Below are 17,928 nucleotides of genomic sequence, written 5' to 3'. Positions count from 1 at the left end.
CATTTCAGCCTGGACCAAAGCAGACAGAAAGGCTGACATTGTCATCCCAAGAGCCATATTGCTAGAAAGCCAATAGTGGCAGTAAGGGGGGGTGCGTGTGCGGGGGCATACCTTCCACTAACAGTTTAAAAAAGTCATACAATGCACAGTATATTCTAATCATTTTGTTCATGTTTGTTTTCTAACAGAGTATGTGTGTGTTTTTGTTTCTTCCTGGCAGAATGCGGGAACGGGGTCCTTGCATTTGTGGAGTAGGTGTGTGGAGTCTACTGCTGTCCCTCTGTCTGGCCTCCCTGACACATGCACACAGGAGCCACACAGGTAGGTAGATATATGCGTTTACATCCGTTCTGGTGTATGTGTGTGTGTGTGTGTACAGCACGTACTCCTGTGAGTCTGCCGGTGTCTGTGTACAGCATTCACAGTATTGGATCTATCATAGATTACCACTGCAGGCAGCCTCTGCAGCCAATTTCTTTTCACATGTTGTAAAGTCGGAGTGAATAGGCTGTGCACTGCCCGAGGGAATGCAGAGGTCGGATTCACAGTGAAATACGAGACCACAGCGGCAGGTTGCCAGGAAGAACACACAAAAAGTTCTTTAATAAAAGGAAGAGGAATAAGAGTAATCCAACAAAGAAAGGTCTTCTTAGTTCAGAGGCTTTTACGCCTTTGCAGCTCCATCAGGGTGGGGCAACTCTTGAAAATGCCTGTACTTCACAGCACAGACAGCGAGCCGTGAGCCTCATGGATTAGAAATCCCTGGTTGCATGATATCCCTCCCATATGGGCCAAGTGGCTGAGTCACTAGAATGATTGAGCCCAGAGGCTTCTTTCTACTTTCCAGTTCATTTCTCATGTGAGGGTTGAGTATCTTTGCCTCTCCCTTTAACAATGATTACCTGTGTGTGACACTGAAAACTGCCAACCTCTGGGAGAAAAAAAAAATAGCTTTAATGGAGAGCACATTGTACCTGCTAATTGTATATGAATTACTGCTGTTTTGGTCATGCTTTTTTAGTTATGAACCTACATGATGTGGAAACGTGAATGTGACGCTGTAAATGTTTAGATTTTGTTGAGGTGGTTTTGTACTAAATTGCGTCACAATGTGAAATGTTCTGAACAATTTTCCATCACTGTATGTGTTTATGAGTATGCAGACCTGATTGAAATTATTGGCACTACTGAATTTTAAGTACAGAATTCAGCATATAACTTTGCATAATCAAAATATTTTAATAAAATGTTATTGAAGACAAGAAAATAAAAATACAAAACCTGCACAATAGTGAAATAATACAAATACAAAATGTAACCCGGACACAGTTATTGGCACCTTTAATCAATATTTGGTTGCAGAACCATTGGCAACAATGATGGCCTTCTGATTTCATCATTCCCTTAATAAATTCAGTGTCTCTAGTACCAAAGGCAGCACTGCCCCACAGTAAGACAGAACCTCCACCATGTTTCACTGTACGGTGTAGTCTCCTATAAACAAACCGATGCAGTGCATTCCCAAAGAGCTCTGCTCTGGTTTCATCTGTCCATAGAAAACTATCCCAGAAAGGTTGTGGCTTGTCTATGAAAGTTTTTGCCTTTTTGTGCCTTTCTTCCAGTAGTGGTGTCCTCGTTGGCCTTTACCCATGGTGCCCTTCTTGGTTTAGTATGCGGTGTATGATACGGGCTGAAACCACCATTACAGATTGCTCCAGGTCAGCCTGAAGCTCTTTGGATGTCTTGTGTGGTGTTTTTTCTTTTTTTACACAATCTACACCAACCTTTGCAAACTCGTCTCTTTGAGTTTCCTCTTAGCAGCACATCCTGGAGGCTTTTTAACAGTTTTATGACTGTGAAACTTCACGATAAGATAGCAAACTGTTGAAACAGGGATTTCAAGGTCTTTGACTATTGCCCTGTTGCCTTTGAAATCATTATGTTTTTCTGATAAAAGCATTTCTGATGCTCTCTGACACCTTTCTTGTCTTTTCTTGATGCAGCAAATATGGTCATAATCTCAGTTACACTGCAGAATAATGGCCAGAAAGTGTTTTTGCAGAACATTGTGACGTTAACACAGTGAAGTTGACCTTTGACCCTTGGATATATAATATCATAGTTTCATCATTTTATCCTATTAGAGATTTATGTTAGATTGTGTCATAATTAGTGTATCAATCGAGTGTATGATTGAAACTTGTTTTTGTGAAGTCACTGTGACCTTGACCTTTGACCACCAAATAATAATCAGTTCATCCTTGAGTCCAAGTGAAGGACTGTGCCAAATTTGAATAAATTCTCTCAAGGCGTTACTGAGATATCGCGTTCAAACATGCGAAAACATGATGCCTCCGCGCTGGCAGAAAAAGTGAGTTTTAAGAGGCGTCTTGAACGTGGCGAATTTGGAGCAGTTGCAGTTTTGTTTCAGTGATTGTTCCTGAATGAGAGTTGATGAGGTAGGAGGGGACTTTTTAGTTGAAGCAAAGTAGTTTTGATCTGAGTATGTTGCGGGACACGGAACCAGCGGACTAAAAAAAAAAGATGATATTTCAGATATACTGTTCATCCAGATCATGTCAAATCAATCTGTTTTTGATTAATTAAAACAGAAACTCAAGTGTTGACTACATAGGCCCCAAAAGGCAGTCGTCCCATGAGTCTGGACCGGAGTCTGGCACCAAAGCTGCAGATCTCTTGGTGCTCCAGGGGTTTCAGAATTAAGTTGCAAGGCCTGTGTTACAGACAAGATCATTTAGCTAGAAAATTTTATTTCAAGACTGCTGCTCCAGACTAGTGGAGCAAAGACAGGACCAAAGCAGGGATGTGACTAACATATCTGACCAAAATAAGTAATTGCCAATGACAAGAAACACCTAAGGATAAAACCAAGAAGTGATGATAGTGGGTTTTGTGTTTTGTTTGACTAAATATGATAGGCAGTGATGGCTTTAAAATGTTAAGCTCTGCCTTTGGCGTTCATGTCGTGATAGTGGTGTGCACCAGCTGCCCTTCATCCGAAACTGGTTGTCTTTGTTTGTCGTTGTTGTTACCGTGTGTCTCACGTCACTGATGTTTAAGTTATACTGCAGTCAGAGTATTGTGTGTCTCAACATCTGCCTCATACGGCTGTTTCATTAGCAAATGACTGAAAGGGAAACTGATTGATGAGTCTTGACTTTTTAAAAAAAACAAAAAAACAATGCAGCATCTTAGACAGCCATCTGAGTAAAACCTGGAAATCTCCCATTATGTTGTCACTTCACAGAGACTACAAGGGTTTTTATGTGTGAGTTAATGTTTGTGTGTGTACAGTAAATGTGTGTGTCCTTGTTGGGATGCGTGTACCCATAACCACGGCTTTGTGCGTGCTGTGTCTGTTTGTGTGTAAGATTGACTCTGCTGTTCTCTGGCTGCCAGGCATTATCTCCTCCTCTCACAGAGAGATTCTTGACAAGGCAAGGGCAAACATTTCCATAAATGGAAGCATGGTGAAAAGACATGGAAAGAGGAAGGCAACGCTCTTTTCTTGTGGTGCATCACCAGGCTTTCAGTGAAGCGCTGATGTCTGCAAAAAGCACTGAAAACACTGAAAACATCGAGTGAGAGAGATGAATAGCAAAGTCACAAGATAAGAAAAGTTTAGCAGTTGCGGTTTTGTGTCACTGAAGATTCTGCTGTATTATTCATTTCATCATACTATCCTCTCAAGCCAACTCTGTCTCAATGAAATTATGATTATGCAGAACTAATTAGCAAATTCGAGTTGTATTGAGACCGGATTATGTTTTCAACATAATGAGGGTGTGTTGTTAATTTACGTGTGTGATAAGTCGCAAATACGTTGATACTGAACCTATCAGTAAAAAGTTCACAGACGATGCATTTGTTTTCTACCAAAATATGGTATATGATCATGTCACACAATATCCACTTGTAACATTATCACTTTTTAATGGTTATGTTTCAGCACTTGGTTAAGGTTACATAAAAATCGTGGTCTGGTTCAATACAGAAACATTCACAGTGACTTCACTAAAACCACGATCTTTCACTAACCTCAACCAAACCTGACCTCAGACAGCACGCTGGACGCAAACTCTGGTCACTGGTGTGACAGCTGTGCTTTTGGTACTCCTGCTAACCACCCCAACCTGCTCCTTGCAAATCTGCTGCTGTCAATAAATGTAGGGATTCATTCATTCAAAAAAAAGAAGACTTGTCTCTGAATATGATCAAGGCGGCGATTACGTTGCCACCACAATGTAATTGGGAAAACAGTTTAGAGGTAAATGAGCATAATTTCTAGGAGATTGTGTCACAGAAGCAGTGGCTGTAATGGTGGTGTCAATATTTTTAGTGACACCATTGTGTGTGTGTGTGTGTGTGCGTGTGTGCGTGTGTGTGAAGACATGTGTAGTGACTGCATGCTCCTGTTAATGGGTCATTGATTGTAGAGTAAGTTGTAATCAGGGAGTTACAGCGTTATCCAGTTGCAGGTTGTCTGAGTGGGGAAAAACAGAAGAGTAATCAGATAATTACTGAATACAATCCCTTAGGTCACTTCAAGGTTGACGCTCTCACACATTAAACACACACACACACTGTCTCTTTCTCTTGCACACATACATTCACAGAGGCACACACTTGCAGGTAACTAAATGTTACTGGGCTGACTGAAGTCATTCGGTTCAGCTCTCATGAATACAGTACCAGAGTTAAACTGAACTCTTTGTTATACCACAGATAATGGGTCTGTGTTAGAAAAAGTTTATTATTAGCAAGACTAATGTCTTGCATGAGCACAGTACTGTAAACTGTGACATGAATAGTTACACTAAATGTGGACCTGCTGAGGTTTAGGGGACTGTCCTGAGTCCAGGTCGAGCTGTCTGTAGTTATCTTGTTGTGAATTCAACATCATCACCAACAGGAAGAGACGGAGAAAAAAAAAGAAAGACACTGATCTGAGCTTAGTTTGTGTTTTTTCTGACCAGGTGTTATCTCTTCTTAATAGAAGTGAAGCCATGGTAGTCAAGTGAACAACAGAACTACAGTACTTTAGCTAATGCAAGCCAGGCAGCTGTCTGCAGATATCAGCCTGGGGTCATGTCAAGAGACACAAACAGTAGGAGCAAAGGAATTAGCGTTCAGACTTGTATTCTCTGCCTGTGCTGAAACTGATAAGTAAAGAGAAAGTTGAAACATGTGGTACTGACATAGCTGTATGGGAAAGAAGTCCTTAAAAGATATGACGCTTGAAACATGTTTTAGTTTCCCTGAATCCTGCAGAGGAAAAAAAAAAAACGGATTAAAATTGTGGCACGTCCCACTTTTTGGCCACAGTGCCACCAGCTCAGGAGGCATGCGCTGACAAAACAACTGTGGAGACCTAAGGAGGAAATTCGAGGGGGCTGAGAGGTGGCAAAAGAAGTGTCAGCATGTGTGAGAGTGTGTGTGCGAGAATGTGAATGTGTGTGCGTGCCTTCCTGGCGTCTGTTCACCTTTTATTCTCCAGATTTTTATCTCTCAGGCCAGAAGAGAAAAAGTTGCCTCTCCTTTGCTGTCGGTGCCTCTCCGTCTGTTAAACCATCCATCTGCCTGTCTTTTTTCTCTTATTCACATGCTTTATTATACACGTCACGACAGAAGTCTGTGAAAATTACAGGCTTTGAACTCGGACCACAGAGCTCTAACACTCTTAGTGGACTGCAGATCTTCTACCATGAAGAGATCTGATTTGCAGACAAAGTCTAGGCCTTGGTGAAATGTCTCAGTGGCTTTGCCAATAGTCTTGGAGAAACAGCTTGGCTTGGATTTTGAAGTTAAGCGGAACAGCGATTATGCTGATCACTTCAGCACACACTGTCGAGTCATTGATTCTCAGTCTATACGCTGCAATCTCCATACATCGCCACTGATTAGAAGCTACTAAGAACTTAACTTAGTCTGAAAGGCATCCTGTCTGCCAAGAAGGCGAAATAGAGATGTAAGGACAAAGACGAATAGGGATGCTAGGATGCATGTGCTAACCACTCTCACACAAGCTCAGAGGGACATGTGCATTCAGTCAGGCACGCAGACAGGCCGGCAGTAAATGCACACGGGAAGACATGCACAAACACGCGCACACACTTACATGCGTGCACACACAAAGAGGCTCTCTAATGTGATGTGCGGAGACAGGCTGTCTGCCCTCCTTAGAGGCTGCTCCACAGTAAAGCTGCACTCCATACTTGGTCTACAACAGGGCTCCATATGGCTTGTGAAAAATTCAAGGTGAAAATTACAAACGTTGATTTTTTTTTTTTTTTTTTGCTTTCCTGAGAGACATCCTAGAATTCCCCTGAACTTTTAATTTACCCGTTATGAGATGGAGAGAGGGTGTTTATGTTCATGTACGTGAGAGAGAGAGAGAGAGGGAGAGGGAGAGAGTGAGAGAGTGTGAGAGAGAGAGGGAGAGGAAATTTATGAAATAATTAGCAAAAGCAAATTGAGCAAATTATTAGGAGTGGGACAGATAATTATGATGGCAATTTATTGTCAATCAGTCTCATGCAATACGTTATGTATAAACCAGGAATTATGTTCATGATGCACCATTTAAAGCCATTTAAATATGCAAACCACAGCATCTCCTCTCCGTGGTTTAAAGAGGCTTGGGTAGAACTGATGTATCGCACACTTAAAGGTACATTTTCGCAGTAATTCACAACAAAACCGCAGATATGCCACAGATATGTCCTGGTATGGCATGGGGTGTGTGTGTGTCTATGTGTGACACACTAAGGTAGTTGCAACTTTGTTTTTTTTTTTAGTCTGAGCAGGTCATGGCAGGTGTGTAAATTACCATTCTGCTCATCGTCATATTATAAATTCATCACATTTTGTCACACTTGTTTCCACTGAAGACGGAATTTGCCCCATTGCCTTACAGCAACCAAGATACCTGTTAATTATGATCTGTCCATTTGTTCATCATTATGGATGTTGTGGCTCTCTCTCTCTTTTTTCTCCCTTGCTCCCTTCAATTGGTGCTGTTGACAAATTCCAAGGAACTAAATTTGCATATACTCACCTTCACCAATCAGTGTGTCCTTGGTAACGCACATGTTGTTTTAACCATGATGTATTCGGTTATTAAGGTGCCAGGAGTGTATTTGATAACTGGCTACAGGCACTCTGGCCTTTTGTAGTCTATCACAGGATAATCTTCTGTTTATTCCTACTCCGACATGATTCCATTGCATATTCAAGAAATGTGTGTGATATTATCTAATATCTGTCAGGCAGACTGCTTGTTTCAAAGCAGCCCAAATGGGCTTTTCTACCAGAGGGAAGTGTGTTTATAGCTGTTATTTTCCACAGAGTGAAGAAAATGAATATCTAGGAAAAGGAAAGTAGAAAGGTGACGCAAAACAGCAAGAAGCAGTATGCAAGGAGGCAGCATGATTCACGGCCTGCGCCTGAAGAACCAGGTCGACAGATAAACAAACGCGGACTGCGCGGGTGTGATTGGGTTATTAAGGACTGGCCATGTGCTGTGCATATATCTATGTATTCTACAGCTGCCTATTAAGTGTGTGTCTCACTGTTTAAAGCAGTGATTCTGGATGAGAGATGGGTTCATGTTCATGTTGATTTAAATCCCCTACACCTCAAAGTCTTTCAATAATCTAAAATGTGAAGTATCATATTGTTTATGAATACATTATCATATAAAAGATGTTCTCATTGATTCCATTAAAGATGATGCTCTACAGCACTAGATGTTTAGTAAGTATAATGTTGCCTTTAATTTAGTGAGCATGTTGACATTGCTAATTACCACTGCAGCTAAGGCTGATGGGAATGCTATTAGTTTTCAATCATATTGTGATTACTTTGGCAGATATTGCAATTGTGATATGAGTCATGATTTCAGTTGGAATGGTCATTTTTGCATTTCACTTTCACTATAAAAATAAAATATAAGAATGATGATGATGTAATTTTTATGGGGGCTTGTACCAAACATCTGGAGAATATTAGTTTGCCTGGGCATCTCTGTAGCACCACAATGCATCATTTACGGTATGTTGTGGCACATTTAAACCTTTATCATAACCATTGCAGCTCCTGTGATTTGGATGTTGAACTTGGCCATGTTTTGCTTATATTCCGATTAATTATTTAGCCCTAAAACAAAGTATTATAAAGATTAAAATTTTGACTTGATGTTGGTGCTTGAGGAAAAGTTGAAGAATTATCAAAATTATTACAATTAAGTCTGTCAGACATTTCACTAAAAACCAAAAACACTCATGGTGGAGCCGGAGGACAAGTCAGATGATCAGTCTGTAGGATTCATCCTCTGTGGACTCTGAATGCAATGCAATTGCAAATTTTCAAGGCAAGTCATGGACCTAATGATGTTGCTATCCCTAATACCACAACACTAATGTGGCTAAAAAAAAAAAAAAAAAAAAAAAAAAGCAACAATAAATAAACAATATTTTCTCCAGATAGATGGTAACCTAGAGATGGCCTTCTGCGTGTCTGTGTTAAAGTCTTGAGGCACATATATTTCAGTATAACCACAGAAACAGAAAGTATTCCTCTCAAGACCTGCTTCTGCAGCATTTTATTGACAAACACTTTGATCCTTCAATTTTACTCAAGTGTACAGATATAATAACCTACAGTGTGCACTATTACACCATTCACCCACACAAACAGTTGAACCCTCGAGGTATAACAAACCAAAAAAAAAAAACATTGACAGTATGTGTTGGGGGGTGCCATGGTCACTGTCTGATTATGTGTTTGAACTAATTGGTGTAAATGGAGAGTTTCCTCTGGCTGCACAGTGAGATTACCTCATTGGGGCCCTCTCATTGCATTCATTAGTGCTAATCGTTACCTGTTAGCTTGCCAGCACAACCCCGCATAGACCCAGCCTGGTACATCTGTATGGTTTCTTAAGCAAAACTAAAGCCTCTATTGACTCTCTGCCTTTGGTTAAGCCACTATACTGGAACTAGGATGGTAGCAACAGTAGTGTGGATTAACATTCTGGCAAGAGAGCTACAGGGAGATATTATTGAAACAGTAATGACTAATTAGCATTGATTGCAGTTTTTACAAGTCATGAAGTAATTCCATTTCCATTAAATCCGTCTATCTGTTGGTCTTTGAGTTCCTAAGTCTCCCTCTCTCTCTTTCGTCGTTCCGCTACCACTCCATTCCTCTCTTTTGCCCTCTGTTTCATATTCTCTCTTTCCTCCTCGTCCCAACTTTTACTTTATTTCACAGCTATTAAACCAGGAAATTTCAATCAGGTAGCACAGCGTGAATTTCTGCAGGGGCAGGAGAGAAAGAGTGAACTTTTATTTAATGCAGCCGTTCTTTCTTTTCTCCACTCCACCTCCATCTCGTCTCTCTTTTCTTCCGCAGCTGAACTCAACCTTGGCTCTTTATAGTTTATGATTCAATTTCCAATTTGTCCTCCAGAGGTATTTGCCTGGTGGGTGGCGCAGCGGTTTTGTTCTTATGTGTTTGTACAATACTCGCCTTTGGTATTCATAGGAACACAGTCTTACGGATACATGCATTTGAATTTCCAATTCTGCGTCTGCAATTCTTTTGGCTTTATTTTACATGAAAGTCACACTGAGATGGGAATCGCCCTTTCAAGTAAGCTCTCGGCAAGCGGGGAGAGATGTGCTGAAATATGTATAACCAATACATACCATTTCCTTTTATTAGAGTCAAGGATGACCAGAGGAGCTTACTTTGGGACTTGAAGGTTGTTGGTTCATCTCACGCTCTCAGACAGAAAACTATACAGTGCAGCAACTGTGTTCTGCTAATTCTTCCAAGAAATACAGTCCATTGTTCGCTGCAGGGTGTAAAATACAAGCAGTTTAAAGCCTCACGGGAGGAAATGCAAATCCAAAAAATAAGTGATTCTCATAGTAATTATAAATATGATAAAATAATAGATACGATCAATAAATATAATTAATATAGACATAAAGTTTGCTCCATATTTCACCAAAACTGTGAGCTATATCATCTCCTAACTATTGGGATTACTCATTACCTACATTTCTGAGTGTTAATCGTTTTGTGAAATGAGAACACAATGCTTGCTTTCAAATTTCCTGTCATCGTTCTCTACAGTGTGTCAGCTCGCTGTGGTTGCTATTGTTTTTCTCCTGCGTGTGGGATGTTCTTTTGCCATTACTAGTATAATAAAAATAGTGAGAGGTCTTTTGTTTCATATTCATGATCTCAGACAGCCTGCTTTGCTATTGTATCATCTGCAGCCTGACTGACTGATAATATAGGCCAGTAACATTTTTTGTTTTTAACATGAACAAATAACTGTACTGGTCCCTGATGGGAATGGAGGCACTTTTTCTAAATTACTTCAAACCTACTGTGGAATTTCTGTACAGTAATTTCTTGTTACTTATCAGCCAACATACAGACAAAACCCAGTATACAGAATCTGCAATAAGATCGTATCAGCTAGGTTATCAGTCTATCTCTAATATCCCAACACTCTTTTATTAAAATAAATAACCTCTTATGATGAAAAAACTATTATTTCAAATATCTGAGCTCTCTTTGAATGTGCAGACATTATCAGCAATGAGGACAGTTGTAGTCTTGATGCAAAAGAAGAAGAAGAAAAAAAGAAAACTAAGTTTGGAATAGTCATAAACAGATACTGATGTCTTAACTTAAACCTGCTTACAGTGCTTACAGTAGCACCACAGAACACTTTGAACAGAGTATTAGCAGAGCTGTATTCTTATTTGTATAGTTAAGCATTAACGCTGACAAACATGACTCCCTGAATGTTATTGTATAATTTGCAAACAGTCGAGCTCGAAGCACATCAAAGCGTTTTGCTCTGCCTCCTTGGGGTCCATTTGCCCCCGTTTCCCCTCCCCTTTCGTTCTCCATGTACACAGCTTCTGATTTACAGTCTCAGGAGATTCTGCAAATGACCAGATGTTTGGAAAGGAAACAAATGGTTAGATGTTACTTTTTTGAACCATTTAGGCCTTCAGAAGAAGCAGAGATCAATCCAAAGCTTCCGTTTCCTCTGCCATGTGCACTATGAATGACTCGAACAGATTCACGCTTTGATATTGTGTAAAAAAAAAAAAACAGCAACAACCTTCGTTTCCTATAGGTTCTTTAGTTACGTGTCTGTGGTTCCTAAGTGTTCCCTGTCTTCTCTTAGCTGGATCTAAAGTGGATTAGCCTCTTTCCAGTGCTTTTCCCAGTAGAGCTGGCATGCTTAAAGCTACGTGAATAATGAATGCAACATACTTATATAGGAGCTTCATATGTGTTGTTACCATCATATGTGTGGGCACAGAAAAAAATGTAGCCATACAAATTCACACTGTCATTTCCCAAAATAATCCATTAGAAGCAGACCTTCACTGGTGCCTCCATTAGGTTCATGCAGAGATAATGGAACAACACTGTTAGGAAATATCCACTGATGTGGGAGAAATTTGTGCAACAGAAAAGGTTAATCCTGGACAAACCAGTCGTTTGAATGTGTGCTGAAAATATATTAAAGTAATAAAATGAAAACATTAGTAGAACCGAAAGTTGGACCAAAAGACATAAAATTGCAGCTATGACTGCTATGAGGCATAGGTGCAGCATGTACGTGCAGTCTCTAATGTACTAGAATTTACAGTGCCTCTATTGTGGTCGGTTTGATGCTAATGTTGATACAGTAAACAGCGCACATATGATTGTGCCTTTGCGTGCACGTGTGCGCACACTCGAGAGAGCAGCTTTAGTATTCGTAACAGCAGCTCCAGAGACATGCACTGATGGATGAGGTGCTCTTTACTTTACTGATGTACTGTGATCAATGCTGATGCAAGGAAAGAGAGTATGGGAGAGCGAGAGAGGGAGAGAGAGCGAGAGAGAGAGGGGTAATGTGCCACCTCTGCAAATCTCTCTCTCTCATTCTCTCTCTTTCACCGTCTGCCTCTCTCCCCCAGTCTTTTTGCATTAATCCTCTCCTCTCACGGTGAGTTTCCCACTCTCTTGATCCTGCCAGTATCTGCATATGCTGCACTCTCACCAGCATCATCGCCTTAACTAATATGACACAGTGTTTCCATGTGGAGCATATGCTGCACGGGGCAACTTTCAGCAGATTACTAGATTATATATTAAGTACAGAAAGTCGTGTGTGTGAGAAAATGTGTGTGTGTGTGTGTGTGTGTGTGTGTGTGTGTGTGTGTGTGTGTGTGTGTGTGTGTGTGTGTGTGTGTGCGTTCATTCACATCCCTTTCTGGCACAGGTCCTTGAAGAGGACACAAACATCATGTTTGTGTAACTGTCCGGCCTGGCCTCTCATGTTGCCTAAATGTGGTTAAGAGGCTTTTATTTTTAGTCTTTTACTGTTGTGAGTTAAATAAAACAGCAGTAATGCAGCTTCACTAATCCTCTCACACAACTAATCCTAGCAGAACACCACTGTAAATACTCTGTGGGCTGCATTAAAGCACAAATCACTCAATCCCTCACTGAGTGTTTTATGCTTATTTTGGGTCAGATTAATAGAAATTCTTCTATTTTTCATCTACAAGAGAGATGTCCTGGAAATAACTGGGCTTCCTCTTGGACTTTTCATATTTTCTGGGAGGCGTTTGTGTATGTGTGTGTGTGTGTGTACGCGTGTGTGTATTTTTAAAGTATCTTTGTAGTGAAGTGCACCAGCACCAGCTCACACAGTACTCAGTGTGAGAATCAATACAAGACGTGCTTGCTTGAGAGAGACAAACAGTCAAAGAAGTGGATCTGAGGCTACCTATCTACGGTTACTTCTTTGCACAGTGGTCATGATACTGCGGATGCCATTTATTTTAAGATTATGTTGGCTGCTCTAAATTGTACGATGTATCATCCAGGAAGATGATAATGATTCATGTTTGCATTTCTACCAGAGCGAGCATGGCATTTGGTCTCCATCTGTTCTTCATATCCCCACAATTACCCAACATTACTGTACTGAAAATTTCAAGGCAGGGTGAATTTGTCCTTGACTCAGCCACATTTAGGTTCATGTTGAGCGCCAACTATGTACAAAAATGTAATTACAAGGACATGTGAAGTAACAAGGTAATCTAATTAATCAGGAGATGCCTGCTTGATAATTAAGAAAAAAGTTTCCTCTTCAATATTTTAATCAACTAATTGCTTTTGTGGAATTTAAATTACAGATACTTTCATGTGCTGCTCACAAATAACTAAAAATCTTGAGATTCCACAACACTGACTTACGTGTATGTGTGAATAACATGTGACATGGGGGAACAGGATTGAGGATAAATATACAGTTGCTCGCATACAGGCAGATCAATATGTACGTAATGTAGCCAACAGCTTTCCCTGAAGCTCCTGACTACACCTGACTGAAAAATACAACTTCTGTTGTTAAAAAACACTGAAGAAACTGTGAAATGTGCATCACATAAATAAGTGTTCTGGTTTTGTTTTTTTCTCAAAATGAAACTGCCACTGCGTTCTTAAATATCTCCTGTGGTGGGTCTGAAGTGAATTATACAAGCCCGCTTGAGGCAAATATTGCTGTGCTGCTACAACTTTGTTGAGATTTCCTTTTCACAAAACAAAATGTTTCCAAAACGTGGGGCTTTAGGAGCCAAAGGGATATGCAAAAAAGGAAAGCCATTTGGTCAATGCCCTGCCTTTCAAAAGGCTGTGCTCACCCACACAGGTGTTTTCAGGTGTTTTCTGCTGATACGACTTCTGTTCATATTGGTGCCGGGCAATGCTGTGTTAGAAATACGGATTCGTCCCACTGTGTGCAGTGGCCTTTAAAGGCCCCTTTACACCCACAAGTGTTTTCAAGTACCCTGGTTATAAGACCTGGGCTATGCCGCTTACCTCACCTGTCCATGACAGCTACCTCGCTGAACTGCTGCGGTTTTCACACAACCGTGTGTCCACACCGCCGGCATTGCTGCTGCGGGGCTGCTACTGCCAGTGAAGCCCTGTCTTTGTACATTGAGTTGCTAGTATGTTGTCAATATGACTGTGAGCAGATCTTTTCCCAGTTTATTTGTGTTGAGAACTGACTCCATGCTGAAACTGTAAAGATGACGTGCTGCGGCAGCGAGGCTCAAGCGGCGCCTCAGACACGCGCCAGGCTCCATGGCTGCTCTAAACCTTTAAATGGTTGCCACCACTGTCACACACAGATGAGGTTAGCGGTGGGGCCTGGGCCTAATTAGCCCTACAGACTCTATGTACTAAAAAGAATGATAAAGGTGTAATTTGCACTGTCAGGTGCAACAAGCTGAGAGTAAAGGAGATGTAAGTACAGAGCGATTTGAACAGGCATTACAAAGAAGAGGTCTGATCAGGCAGCATAAGTGAATAAGTGAAAACACCAGTGTATGTGGGCTATAAGGGGCTTTAAGGGCAGTAGTCTGTAATTGACAGAGAAAACCAGTCTCTCAAATACAAGGCACATACTTTTTGATGGTGTTTACAACATAATAACTGATGGACTAAAACCAATAAAAAATTGTGGTCAAACCAGATTTCAGCTGGTGAAATTAACTTGCAATGTGCGGTGAAAAGCAAGTGGGACAGGAAGTAGCAAGGGAAGGATTGTAATCATACACACCAAGACCTAGCATGGCTAGCAGGTTAACAAAAGCAGCATTATGCAGCTTCCTATCAGACATTTTACTGCCATTAACCTCTATCTTTGTCCTTGCACTCACTGCAGCCAGCCAGCATCCCTCTGTCTCTGGTGCCTGTGTTATTTTGCCTTGAAGTTGTATGATATATAACTGCAAGAAACATACAAAGGCCTCTCCCAATTTGGCTGATCTGCACATGTCAAAGTTCAATCAGATTGAAGTGAAGTGAATGAGTCAGGGGTCAACATGCGACCTGAAGCGAATGCATCTTGTCCCGTTGTTCATAGAAATGAATGGGGAGTGAAATCTTGTGTGACCAGATCTTGAGAGGAGGTCTAATCAGGCAAATTAAAATAGAAACACGTGTGCGGGTGTAATTCAGGGCAGTGATTACTAAAAAGTTACTCAACATTCAAAATAAGAGAACGGTGAAATTATGAGGGCCAAATGTTTTTACTTTGGAGACAATGACACCCTAATAGGAAAATTAAAAATAAAAAAACCATCCAGTCATTGTAATCATATATTGTTAAATGTCACAAATGACTTCCAGCGGAGCAAAGATTTTTTTAAATCAAACAATTTGATGATGCCCAAATAAACTGGCGAGAGCAATGGCACACAGCATACAGCAGGCGGTTCTTTAGACTCATTGTTTTCATTGTGTTTTTAAAATTTTCTAGCAGAAAGACTCGGAGCTTAAGTTTTATCCTGCTGTGTAGTAATAGCCCAACTATGGTGGTTCTTCATTTTCCATCCCACAGAGTCCTAACAGAGACTAATCATCCCTCCAGCACAAACTCTCCTCTTCTCTCACACCATTTACAGTCAGAACAGGCTGCGCCTTTTCTCCTCTCCCCCTCTTTTCTCTTTCCTTCTCTTTGCCTTCATCTCCCCTCCCTCTCTCTTCTCATCTTTTCACCTCTGGCTCTGCTGCCAGCCAGCCTCAGACACACCAGGGTTTCCCTTTCATTTGGTAGTGAGGAATGGGATGAGAGACAGAGAGAGGCAAGAGAGGAGAGGAGTGGAGGGGTGTAATGATCTGTCCTGATGAATGCAGTTGGAGAGAATGTGCTGACACAATGGAAGAGAGGCTTAAAGAAGAGATGAGCTTAATGCACCAATCATAGAGCTCATCAGATCACTTGTCAATGTTCAATGGCCAATAAATGCATTTGAAATATGAATTGAGCATCTTTATCAAATAAATACATTGAGTAATTATGTTCCATCATTTAGGATCAACAGTTCGTTGTTTGCAGTTAACCCTAACCCTGTCTGGTTAGTTATGAAGAAAAGAAAATTAAACTTATTCTCATTAAATGTGCTCAATCTACACAAGACTGTGTAAATATTAAGGACAAGATCAAACAAAGGGATAGTACTTGATGACAGGCAAAGTTGCTGCAACAGTACTGTGTTGTGTGTTGTTGGTGTTTAAAGCAGCGGGTCTGATGACGCCTGCAGCTCTTCAATTCAATTCAAAATACTTTGTTCGTCCCTCAAGGGAATCAGAAGAAGGTTAGTTTGCAAACTAAAAGTAGACAGTGACAATTCATGTACACCATCATCATCTTCAAAACCAAAATGCAAATATTAAAAAGAGTTGAAGGATTACAATGAACAGTGGTCAGTGTATCCACAAGGTGAACTGACTAACTCTAATGGCTACTGGAATAAAACCAAACTTCCTGTTATTTGTTTTACATGCAGGCTATCTAAAACAGATTCCTGATGGCATTAGCTTAAAGTATTCACAGAGGACATGTGCAGAGTTGTTAATTATCTTATGTCTCTTTGACAACTTGTTCAGTATTAAGATGTGTGAGGGATCCCTGTGTTTTGCCAGCAATTTTATAGCTGAGGTCAACAACATGTTGAAATCAATTCTTGTCCTTTTGTCAAAGGGAAGTAAACCAGTAAATAACTGAAAATCTTAAAATTATTTCAGTAAAAGTAATAAAACACTATCAATATTCTCTGATCTACACTAAAAGAGTTCAGTTGACGTAGGCACTGCAGACACTGCTAAGCCTTTTTTCACAATCACATCTGTATTTCACTAAATCTCCATCTGCCATGAAACACAGCTCCCAAGGATTTGTAGATCTTCATCTAACGTCTTCATTGAAGCTCCTGATTCTTTTCCTATTCCCATTTTTCAATAGCATCCCCCAGCAAAACTGATCTGCCAGATCTTTATCCGTATGTATCAAGTGTCCTATCTCACCAGGGAGTCGCACTGCAGAAATCTTTCCTGTATCACGATGAAACAGGTTACAGTGCGCTGGGAGCTTGGTGACAAAGTGACTATTTGTGAGTGCGCAGCGGATACTGTTGGATATGACCAGTTTTGTTCATGGTAAAATTACACTGATGTTTTCATTCAACAGAGTATTTCACTGAATCTCCATCCGTCATCAAACACAGCTCCCAAGGATTTGTAGATCTTCATCTAACGTCTTCATTGAAGCTCCTGGTTCTTTGTTGGCTAAAACTGTTAGCTAAAGGTTTATAGTCGGTGAATGGTTCCAGTTTGCGAGTTCACCACAGTTGAATACGAAAGTAGCATGCAAATTTATTTCAGCTCAACTCGTAAACCCATTGATCACAGCGATACAACTGAAATGAGTTATTTTGCTCCGAAATGTCACAGTTTTGACAGGGAGCCCTCTCAGTAATCAGACATACTGTGTATGACTGAGTCATGATCAGTAAGACTTAAATCTGTCGTCAGGAGACTGAGGCAGCCCATTTTATTATTTATTATTCATCATTTATCTTTTTTTATCTGTAGGCCGACAAGCATGAGTCCAGTTGTGTCCGCGTGTTGGTGGATTACCCTAAAAAGTCTTCAGCCGTTTAAAATCCTCACCAGAGTATCATCGTCCTTTCCGTCGATGCTTATAGACAAAGAAATTAAATCTGTTGTTTCAGCGCCACACATTATGCGTTGTTTAGCTCATTAACTACAGTTTAAAACAGCATGCCTAAAATTTGTTCAATAAAAATCTTTTCCAAATGAAAATGCTGTCAGTAAATGTTTCACCCATCTCAGAGTGAGATGGGTGAAACTCCAAAAAAAAAAAAAAGCCTTGAGCATCGCTACGTTGAGACTTACAAGGTTTGCAGATGACAGCAGCTGTGAGTTGACTGGTAGTGTATGGTGTAACATATGGGACTGTCCAGTCTTTCACAGAGAGTAAACAGGGTGATGGCAGGCCATTTA

General features: G+C 40.6%; 1 protein-coding gene across 1 annotated transcript in view; it reads left to right on the top strand.

The window, feature by feature from the left end:
* Positions 1-221: 221 nt before the first annotated feature.
* LOC111219220 (protein FAM19A2-like) overlaps positions 222-17,928 on the top strand; it is a 39,123-nt gene continuing 21,416 nt past the window's right edge. Inside the window, exon 1 of the mRNA XM_022741833.1 lies at positions 222-321. Coding sequence (XP_022597554.1) covers positions 222-321 — 100 coding nt within the window. The remainder of the gene's footprint in view (positions 322-17,928) is intronic.

Source organism: Seriola dumerili, unplaced genomic scaffold (assembly GCF_002260705.1).
Source record: "Seriola dumerili isolate Sdu_G_001 unplaced genomic scaffold, Sdu_1.0 BDQW01000056.1, whole genome shotgun sequence".
Lineage (NCBI taxonomy): Eukaryota > Metazoa > Chordata > Actinopteri > Carangiformes > Carangidae > Seriola > Seriola dumerili.
Note: the sequence above shows the minus strand (reverse complement) of the source record. Positions and strands in the feature narration are given on the sequence as shown.